Source organism: Cherax quadricarinatus, chromosome 6, assembly GCF_038502225.1.
Source record: "Cherax quadricarinatus isolate ZL_2023a chromosome 6, ASM3850222v1, whole genome shotgun sequence".
Classification (NCBI taxonomy): Eukaryota; Metazoa; Arthropoda; class Malacostraca; order Decapoda; family Parastacidae; genus Cherax; species Cherax quadricarinatus.
This window is the reverse complement of record NC_091297.1, coordinates 28,268,084-28,279,478: the sequence shown is the minus strand read 5'-3', so window position 1 is coordinate 28,279,478 and position 11,395 is coordinate 28,268,084. Positions and strand designations below refer to the sequence as shown.

At 39.1% G+C, this 11,395-nt stretch overlaps 1 protein-coding gene across 4 annotated transcripts in view; it reads left to right on the top strand.

Annotated features, from left to right (window-relative positions):
* The first annotated feature begins 1,128 nt into the window (after positions 1-1,128).
* The window catches only part of Grip128 (gamma-tubulin complex component 5), a 203,977-nt gene continuing 193,710 nt past the window's right edge, over positions 1,129-11,395 (top strand). For 3 of the 4 annotated variants that reach the window (XM_070081180.1, XM_070081159.1, XM_070081166.1), the window contains exons 1-2: positions 1,129-1,393; positions 6,310-6,345. In XM_070081180.1, coding sequence (XP_069937281.1) covers positions 1,328-1,393; positions 6,310-6,345 — 102 coding nt within the window. In that variant the 5' untranslated portion in view covers positions 1,129-1,327. The remainder of the gene's footprint in view (positions 1,394-6,309; positions 6,346-11,395) is intronic. The other variant, XM_070081172.1, reaches the window with a different exon arrangement.

Here is an 11,395-nt window from a genome sequence, read left to right as displayed (position 1 = left end):
TCAATCTTAATGTTAATTTGTGCATCTCCTGCTCTGCTACCAAACATAATATAGTAGGTTTTGTCAGTGTTAAGTGTAAGTTTATTGGCTGTCATCCAAGTCGATATTTTAATCAGCTCCTCATTCACAATGGTGTTGAGGGTGGCAAGATTAGGGTGAGAGATGACATAAGTCGTGTCATCAGCAAAGAGAATGGGTTTCAGGTGTTGGGATACGTTCGGAAGGTCATTGATGTATATGAGGAAGAGCAGGGGACCAAGGACACTTCCCTGCGGAATTCCAGTATCAAGTGGCCGTGTTGCTGATGCTGTGTCTTTAATGGTGACGTACTGATACCTATTAGTAATGTAAGATTTAAAATAAGCAAGCGCATGGCCTCTTATACCGTAATGATCAAGTTTGTGGAGTAGGATGTCGTGGTCTACTGTGTCAAAAGCTTTTCTTAGGTCAATAAAAATTCCTAGTGGATATTCCTTATTTTCCTATGGTTGAGAAGAAGTCGTTTATTTTGTTAGCTGTGTCAGTGGGATGTAGTGGTGTTTCATTAGGTTTAGTTAGGCCAATATTCTTGTTTTTTTTCAGTTTGTGGGTCCCTAGAATCTGAATCTGAGAGAGTGTTTTCCAGGTCTTTTTTTATATCTCCTCTAGTGTCTGTGAATCTACTGGAGTAGTATAGTTGTTTGGCTTTCTTTATTACTTTGGTGAGAACTGATGAATAGTGTTTAAGAATATCTTTGTGTATTAAGCCCTGTTTATATTGCTTTTCATATTGGTGTTTCTTGTCAATGGATTTCAGAATGGTGCTGGTTAGCCATGGGCAATCATATGATGACCCGCTGTTGGAGCGTCTGGTCATCTGACCGAGGCCTTCAGCTGGCTTACTAGTTCACCCCTTTAAAATTTATGGTCATAATTATAACCATTGTTAATTAATAAAGTTTAGAATGTGTGATTTACATTTTGTGAAGGGTAAATGTATTTAATATTACTGCTCGTGAACATTTTTAAATTAATGATATTCACAACTTTCTCATTCTTGTGAAGTCTGTAATTATTATAACGCTAGAACTGTATAGTTATGGATAAGAATCTAAGGTATATTTATTTTTGATGTGTTTGCGAGAGCTGTGCTGCTCGTAGGTGGCTGAAGTATTGGAACAAAACAAAGGTGTTTGAATGGGTCGTTAGAGCTCATAGGTGCTGCTGGAGCACACAGGTGCTACTGTGATATTATCTGAGGGTGAAGGCTGGTCCTAGGTGATGGCGGCGAGGTAGATCCTAGTGCTACACTGCTGTTATCAACGTCAATCACAATCATCAGTGGGTGATGGCTGGCCAGGGCAAGTTTGACGCCCTCACCAAGGAACTCATTACTCATGTTCTGGGTTTCCAGGTAATTTATTTTGTCACTAGGTCTCCCATCCCCCGAGGTGCTAGTGTAGGGCTCCTGATGTGGGGGACATTAACACCTGGAGGCTGGGACTGCTTGCCTGAGAAGATTGGGGTCCTTTAGCTGTAATGACCCCAGTGGGTTTAGTGCTTGGTTTTGATAATAATAATGGGGTCCTTTAATCGTGTCCTCCAGGATGCGATCCACAACAGCCGGTTAACACCCAGGTACCTAGTTACTGCTAGGTGAAAAATCAACCAATTTATTTCCCCCTGATTCATTGTTCGTACAGAATTGCACGATGTTGCATCTCTCACATGGTAAACCATTTAGTTATGCAGAGCGTATGGGGCAAGCTCAAGCCTAACTTACATCTAGAAGGTGGCCCGTGGCCTGGTAGGCAACGCTCTGGATTTGCACACTGGGTGTCAGTGGTTCAATCCCTGGCAAGGGTGGAAACTCTGCATGGGTTTCCTTACACCTGTTGTCCCATTCACCAAGCATGCAATAGGTACCTGAGTGTTGGTCAGCTGGTGTGAGTTGCATCCTGGGGGACAAGATTGAGGACCCCAATGGAAATAAGACAGACAGTCCCTTGATGACGCACTGATTTTCTTAGGTTATCCTGGATGGCTAACCCTCCGGGGTTAAAAATCCGAACAAAATCCTATTTCTCGTGTATATAATACAGTAATGTTTTTCATGATAAAATAAATTACATGAATATTTTTCAAATGTATGTGAAACATAAAATCATAGCACATAAATTAAGCTAAGATTATTCTGTTAATTCAAAATAAAATTCTAATGAAGATTACAATGAGAGTGAAACTGGTTACTTGTATTATTACAGAACATGATGAGATAGTATTGTACATGTAAGTATGTAAGACATTAGTGATATTCATAATAAAACTGATTATGAGAATGACTCAGATTACCTGGACAGATAAAATCCTAGCAAGTTACATGAGAATAAGAATACTTATATTATACAGTATTAAAAGTACAGTATTTGGCAATTCAAAAAAAAATTATGGAAGAAATGAAGCTAGTTGCATTTAGTGATACTGTGAGCAGAGTAACATTTATGAAGGGGTTCAGGGAAACCGGCAGGCCGGATTTGAGTCCTGGAGATGGGAAGTACAGTGCCTGCACTCTGAAGGAGGGGTGTTAATGTTGCAGTTTAAAAACTGTAGTGTAAAGCACCCTTCTGCCAAGACAGTGATGAAGTGAATGATGGTGAAAGTTTTTCTTTTTCGGGCCACCCTGCCTTGGTGGGAATCGGCTAGTGTGATAATTAAAGAAATAATAATTGTCAGGATCACATTAAGGTAAGGAGTTGGAAATAAATGATATAAAATACCGAAACAATGAAAATATAAACACGTGCAGTATAATGTGATCCTTTATCGACAACGTTTTGCTCACACAGTGGGCTTTTTCAAGTCACAAACAGATCTACCTGGGGTGGAAGGTACGCGAGTATTTATAGTCAGGTTCAGAATGTTGAAGTCAGGTTGAGAATGCTGCATCTAATGATCTACCGAGTGGAGTTATGGAGTCTAAAATCTTGGGTAGCTTGGAAGGGAGATTGGATAAGTTTGTGAGCAGACCTTCTGCAGTGTTCCTCCATTCCTATGTTCTTATGTGGGATAGCGATGAAGAAGTTTCTTGGCAAGTGGTTCAGCTATGTTATAGAAGCCATTGTTCTGGTTGAAATTGTCGGATATGGAGATAAGTGATGATTCCAGGATTCCTCGGTATTGAGTGTTGACTTCTCTGGTGATAAGTCTTGAGTTTCTGTAGTTTATTAAATGGTTGTGTGAATTACGGTGTTGTACACAGGCATTTCTTGTATCGTCAGACCTGCTTGTGCATTGGTGTTCTGAAATACGTGTTTGGAGGTCTCTTGATGTTTCGCCCACGTATAATTTGCTGCAGTCATTACAAGGGATTATGTATACCCCTGCAGAGGATGGAAGCTTGTCCTGTCTATTACTGGTAATGTCCTTGATGGCCGTGGTTGTGGAGGTAGATACTTGGAATGAGGTATTGGAAAAGATGTTGGAAACGTTTGGCAATGGAGTTCGTGGGGAGGACTATGTATCTCATCTCGGCAGTGTTTTCTCTGGGTGTGTTGAAGATGTTTAATGTCCTTCGTCTGCAGTCTCTGATGAAGTGACGAGGATAGTGAAGTTTGGAAAATACTTGTTCAATTATAGTGCATTCTTCCTCAAGGAACTCATTGCTGCAGATTCTGAGTGCACGCAGGAAAAAGCCTATAATTACACCACGTTTAGTTTTGGTGTCGTGGTGAGAGTAGAAGTGGAGAAGATCTTCAGGAATAGGCAGTGCTCCCCACCAACTCTCAGGAATTTTCGCAAAACACGTCTAAACTCTTGGGCACTATCAGTCCAGGACATCTCAAACACTCGGGTGATCTTCTCAGTCGCATTCGCAACATCAACATCAAGAACAAGAAGCTCTCTAGCCTTGATGTAACTTCCCTATTCACCAAAGTACCTACTACACAAACTGTCAATCTCTTGCACAGGAAAATTGACAAATCACTTGATATTCCTATTCCAGCCAGCGATTTCATCGACCTTGTTGAACTATGTGTTGTCTTTACGTGTTTCTCTTTCGAGAATCACCTCTTTCAACAGACTTTTGGACTACCCATGAGTTCACCACTCAGTGCCATCCTGGCAAACCTATACATGGAACATCTGGAGGCCGAGCGTTTCTCCAACATTATTCCTTCGTCTGTCACCTGGCTCCGTTATGTTGACGACATTCTCCTCGTAACTCCCAGACGCTTTAACATTCAACCTCTCCAAGACAAGCTCAACCAGGTCGAGCCCTCAATCCAGTTCACACTTGAAGAAGAAGAACGACAACACACTTCCTTTCCTTGATGTTCTTCTCTGCAAAGCTGTCCATAAACTTGGTTTTAAAGTCTTTGGAAAACCCGCCAACCAAAACGATCTTCTCCACTTCTACTCTCACCACGACACCAAAACTAAACGTTGTGTAATTATAGGCTTTTTCCTGCATGCACTCAGAATCTGCAGCAATGAGTTCCTTGAGGAAGAATGCACTATAATTGAACAAGTATTTTCCAAACTTCACTATCCTCATCACTTCATCAGAGACTGCAGACAAAGGGCATTAAACATCTTCAACACACCCAGAGAAGTCACTTCCAAGAAGCTATACATAGTCCTCCCCACCAACTCCATTGCCAAACACGTTTCCAACATCTTTTCCAATACCTCATTCCAAGTATCTACCTCCACAACCACGACCATCAAGGAAGGACATTACCAGTAATGGACAGGACAAGCTTCCATCCTCTGCAAGGGTATACATAATCCCTTGTAATGACTGCAGCAAATTATACGTGGGCGAAACATCAAGAGACCTCCAAACACGTATTTCAGAACACCAATGCGCAAGCAGGTCTGACGATACAAGAAATGCCTGTGTACAACACCGTAATTCACACAACCATTTAATAAACTACAGAAACTCAAGACTTATCACCAGAGAAGACAACACTCAATACCGAAGAATCCTGGAATCATCACTTATCTCCATATCTGACAATTTCAACCAGAACAATGGCTTCTATAACATAGCTGAACCACTTGCCAAGAAACTTCATCGCTATCCCACATAAGAACATGGGAATGGAGGAACACTGCAGAAGGTCTGCTCACAAACTTATCCAATCTCCCTTCCAAGCTACCCAAGATTTTAGACTCCATAACCCCACTCGGTAGATCATCAGATGCAGCATTCTCCACCTGGCCCAGCATTCTGAACCTGACTATAAATACTCACGTACCTTCCACCCAGGTAGATCTGTTTGTGACTTGAAAAAGCCCACTGTGTGGGCGAAACATTGTCAATAAAGGATCACATTATACTGCATGTGTGTGTATATTTTCAAGGTAAGGAGTTGTTTTTGAACAGTAGCTTTGAAATTGGCTGACAGGAAACATCTGGAGTCTTCAGGCAAAGAGTTCCAGATTTAAGGCTTTTTTATGCTCATTGAGTTTTTATGCAGGTTGAGTTGGAGTAGGGGAATATCTTAGGGAATTTTGTATCTCGAATTTTGCCTATGAGTACTATTGAAGCTATCAAGTAAGTTTTAGGGCAGGGTTAGTATTATAATTAATTGTTCTCTGTATGTAGTAGGTAAAGAAGAATGAGTGAATTTTATGTATATTAAGTAAGTGGGGAAATGGGTTGCCTGGCACTATACTGGGTGATCAATCATACTGCCACTTTTTGTTGAGTTATTATTGACTAGGTGATTTGCTGTAGTGAATCCCAAGGCACAAATAGCATATGTAGGTGAGGTAAGAATAGATTAAATAGTAGTATAACATAAGTAGTGCTGTCTGAGATGCATAGTAACATATCTTGGAGAGGATGCCAACATATCTGGATACTTTTTTTATGTGCTGAATGTGGGTTTTGAATTTCAAGTTGCTGTTGAGGTACTAACCTAAGAAGTTTCCTTCATTTTATTTTGCTATAGGAGAACCGTTAATCAGAATTTAGTTGGACATTTGCAGCTCTGTTCCTAAACATCACATAGAAGGTCTTATCAGTGTTATGAGTGAATTTATTGGTAGTCATCTGCTAGATATCTTTATGAGCTTCTCATCGACATTGTTATTGAGAGAGTTCAGATTTGGGTGGGAGGTGACAAATGTTTTCTGCAAACAGAACAGGTCTAAGTTGTTGAGATGCAGTTAGATCATTGATGTATACAGGAGGGTCCCACATATACAGCTCCCTCTTTTCAGTGTTCCACATTTTCATTGACTCACAATGAAGCCATTGTTCATTATGTTCAGTGTTTTTACTTCTTTTCTGCCGTTATTGCCATTTTCTTACAACAGTTGCGTAAGGAAGGACAACCGGCACAGTATTTTAAGGTAAGTATTGTATGTACTTTGTATGTATTTTTTCTTTTTTTATATTTTTGTTTTGTATGTCTAACTGTATTGAGCACTTAATATATTATAGTGTAAACATTTTAGCAGGCATTGTAGATGCATTTGATAATGACAAATGAAAAATGACTTTTTCCACCCACCAGCAGTGTTTCACTTATCATTTGGGGGTTGCCAACCTTTGAGTCATACGAGGAAAAGCAGAGGGCCTTGGGGCACCCTTATACTTATGTCAATAGGTCGTATTGATGAGGTTATTCCTTTGATGGAGACATTGGTGTCTGTTATTAAGGTAGGACTTTATGTATGCAAGTGCATGACCTCTGATACTATAGTTTAAGATGTAGGATGCTGTGTTCTTTTGTAAAGAAAGATTTCCTAAGGTCTATAAAGAGGCTCAGTGAATATTCATTATTATCTAGGGCTGCTTAAAGTAAATCAAGCATTTTTATTGCATTGTTTGTGCTTTTATTTGTCCTGAAACCATCCTGGTAGGGGTAGAGTATAATGAGTGAGTCTTGGAAAGAGTACAATGGAACCTTGACTTAAGAGTTTAATCCCTTCCAGGAGCTAGCTCGTAACTCAATTTACTCATATATCAAATTAATTTTACTCATTTAAATTAATTGAAAAGCCATTAATTCGTTCCTGCACTCTGGAGAGACGAAAAAATTACTTGAATATGATGCTATTATCAACTGTATGGCTTATTTATCTACCACAATTCATCTAATATGACATAAACAGTATAATTAACACAGAAACATGATATGTACTCTAGCATGAATAAAATAGGCGATAATATGGTGGCAGAGGCAGTGACAGAAGTGTCCGCCATTTTCTGTCTAACTTTGACTATATGTAGTATCTTCCCATGCTCTTTTTGTAAGAGAAAATAGAGTATTTTTGAGGCTAACTGCAGTAGATCACTAGTTTTCTAAGGAAAACACTGAAAATATCGTATATAAACATATAAATCATATATAAAATATTGTATATTAACATACACTACAGAATGTAAAGAAATAATAAACTGTTTATATAAAGTGTATATGTACTTAAACACTTGGAGCAGAGATGGTGGTGGAGGTTGAGTGTGGAGGAGGTTGCGTGTAGGGGAGATTGGCAGTTCAGCACATGATGTTAGTGGCCCCGTAAGCCTTCAACAACAACAACAACAGTTTTGTTTCATTGCTGAACTTAACTCATACAATTTGTTTTATCACTTAACTGATACAATTTGTTTTGTTAAATCACTGAATATAACTGATATTATTTTTTTGTTTAATCACTGAACATAACTGATACAATTTATTTTGTTTAACTTTTAACTTCTTTCACTTGTTCTTACTTTTCACTGCCTCGTGCCTTCTCTCAGATGGTACCCTCAGTCATGGTATCTCCTGCGAGCTGCTTCTCTCTCAACCACATCAGCAGCAGCTTCTCAATCTTTTCATGGACAGAGGTCCGCAGCTTAGACATTATTGTAATGCCCTTGGCTGGCGCTATAGCCTTTATCGACTCCTGCTGCTTTAGTATCGTACATATAGTAGATGTACGTACTTCCCTGGTATTGTCTGGTTAAATGAACAACTTTTATACCTTGCTTATGTTTATCTATGATTTTGTGCTTTAATTCCATGGAAATCATCGTCTTTTTCTTCTCAACATTGTCCTTTGCACTTATTTTCTTAGGACCAATGGTTAGAAAAGCGAAATTTGGCCAAATGACTGTCAAAAATGTAAGCAAAGCAGGAGAGAACTGCTCCCACAGCGATGAAAACATATACGTACTGCTTAGCGGATGTTTTCAAATCAGCTGCGCTAACTAGCAGCAGCATTCATAATTATTATTATTACGTGCGTATTATGTACATAAGTACGTAATTGTAATAATTATTATAATTATCAATATTATTATTGATAATTTAGGAAACTGAAGCTCTATCATTATTATAATAATTATTATGTATTTTTATTATTTTGTTATTGTTGTTATTATTATTATTATTATTATTATTATTATTATTATTATTATTATTTTTTTTTTTTAATTTAGGGAACTAGAGCACATGTCCAGTTCCCTAGATCAAGAGCCCCTCACCAGCATCGAGGAACCTTGACACTGGTGAGGGGCTTCAGTTCCCTAAGTTATTATCAATAATAATTATAACAATAATAATAATAATAATAATAATAATTGCAATAACTATAGAGCTTCAGTTCCCTAAATTAATAATAATACATTATTATAACAACAAGAGCTTCAAAACGAAGCCAACTCAGTGCATTGTTTACCTAGGTGTGGGAGCAGTTCTCTCCTGCTTGGCTTATATTTTTGACAGTCATTTCACCAATTGTCGCTTTTCTAATCATAGGTCTTAAGAAAGTAAGTGTAAAGGGCAGTGCTGAGAAGAAAAAGAGGATGATTTCCATTTTATTATTATTATTTTATTATTTTTATATTTATTATTATTATTATTATTATTACTATTTTTGTTATTATTAATTTAGGGAACTAGAGCACATATCCAATTCCCTAGATCAAGAGCCCCTCAACAGCATCAAGGAACCTTGACACTGGTGAGGGGGCTTCAATTAACAGCAAAATAACAAACAAAAAAAATAAGGCACAATACCGTGACTGGAATGATACACAAATAACCCGCACATGGAAGAGAGGAACTTACGACGACGTTTCGGTCCGACCTGGACCATTTACAAAGTCACACTAACGAAAAGGAGAGCAGGATGGATATGTATAGGCAGGAGGTGGTAGTAGTAGTAGTAGTAGTAGTAGTGGAGGTGGAAGGAAGTAGTAGTGGGGAGGTAGTAAGAGAAGGAGGAGCCAGTCAAATACTACTAAGAAAGAGGAGCACTGCAAGGGAGCTAGGTGCCCACAGAGGGTAAGAGCAATAACACTGAGGAAGGGGGGAAATAAAAAAATAAATAAAAGAATAAAGAATGAACAAATACACAGGGCAGAAGAAAGACAATCCAAAGGAGAAAAGGAAAGAGGGAAGAGGAAGAGGGAGAAGAAGAAAAAGGAGGAATCAGGTTAGGTCATGGGTGTTCTGAAGTTTAGAGCATTTTACAATGTAGTGGGAAAGGAAGGCATCTACAGAGACGAAGCCAGGACTAAGATTCATACAAGGAAAGTTGTGTATTAAGGAGGATTCAACCAGATGGTGACTGTTAAAGTTGGAAGTAGGGAAGACAGTTTTAGCAGAAGACCAGTCAATAGGATGGCTGTGATCTCTGATGTGACAGGAAAGAGCATTGTTAGTGTCGGCAAGCCTAACACTACTTTTGTGCTCCCTAAGTCTGTCAGAAAGAGATCAGCCAGTTTCTCCAAAGTATTGAAGAGGACAGGAGGAACAAGAAATAGAGTAGACACCAAGAGCATCTGTAGAGGGAGGAGAGGTATGAATGAGATTAGTGCGAATAGTGTTAGTCTGCCGGAAAGTAAGTTTGATGTCTAAGGAACAGAGAGAGTTGTTGAGATTAGAAAGACCGGAAATGTAGGGAAGGCAGAGAACAGAAAAGTTACCAGGAGTAGAGAGCTTGGGAGAGAAGAAATTACGTTTGGCATGTGAGAAGGCAGAGTCTATGAAATGGGAAGGGTAGCCAAGACAGGAAAATGAATTATGAAGGGTGGAAATTTCTGATTGAAGGAACTGAGGATCACAAATGTGGAGAGCATGGAGAAAGAGGGAGATAAGAAAACTTTTCTTGACAGAGGAAGCATGATAAGAAAAGTTGCCTAAATTATTATCAATAATTATAATAATAATAATTACAATAATGATAAAACTTCAGTTCCCTAAATTAATAATAATACATTATTATAACGAGAGCTTCAGAGCGAAGCCAACTCAGTGCACTGTTTACCTAGCTGAGGGAGCAGTTCTCTCCTGCTTTGCTTACATTTTTCACAGTCATTTGGCCAAATTTCGCTTTTCTAAGCATGGGTCCTAAGAAAGCAAGTGTAAAGGACAGTGTTGAGAGTAAAAGAGAATGATTTCCATGGAATTAAAGCTTGAAATCATTGATAAACAAGAGAGGTGTCCAGGTTTTGGGTTGAGGGGGAGGTGGGGGGAGCTGGCTCGTAACTCAAATGTTGGCTTCTAACTCAGAGCAAAAATTGACCGATCGATGGCTCATATCTCAAAAAACTCATACATTGGGACACTCGTAAGTCAAGGTTCCACTGTATAGTCTCTTATGGATTAATTTTTTTGAAGATTTTTTTAAATGACAAAGGTCTATAGTTATTTACATCAGTTAGGTCTCCTCCTTTATGTATACAGGTAGCAGGTGTAAGAAAACATACCCATTCACCCATACTGTGGACCGAGTGATCCCTAGTCCTTCAGTGCACGAGCTGAGGACACTGCCAGTCAGTCTATAAGCACCCTTGTTTAACATAGTCTAGTAAGCCTACTGGAGTGATTTTCTTTTATGTTCTTAATGCAGTAGACTGTGAATACAAGATCCTCTAACACACTTTTGGTAACACACTATTGCAAAATAAGAACATAAGAATGTAGGAACACTGCAGAAGGCCTACTGGCCCATACGAGGCAGGTCCTTATCAAAACGACATCTACCTAAAGCTACCCAAGAAATAACTCCCGTACCAATCAAACCCAGCCCCTCCCACTCATATATTTGTCCAGTCTCTTCTTAAAGCTACCCAAGGTCCTAGCCTCTATCACCCCACTGGGAAGACTGTTCCACGCATGTACAACTCTGATAAATTAGACACATGTGCAACTCTTGGTTATCTTTATTGAGGAAACGTTTCACCACACAGTGGCTCCATCAGTCCGTACGTAGGAGAAACTTGAAGAACAGGAGGAGAATGAGGTAATCAGTCCCTCAACCTTGAGTCGATGTGTTCAGTCCATCAATCTTGAATAGAATACGGCATATCAGCGGAGAAACAGCTTATAAACCGTATGGCAGGAGAGGTGCAGCAGTCATAGGTCGTGTCACATTTGCAGCACATTTTCAATGAACACAAGATGAA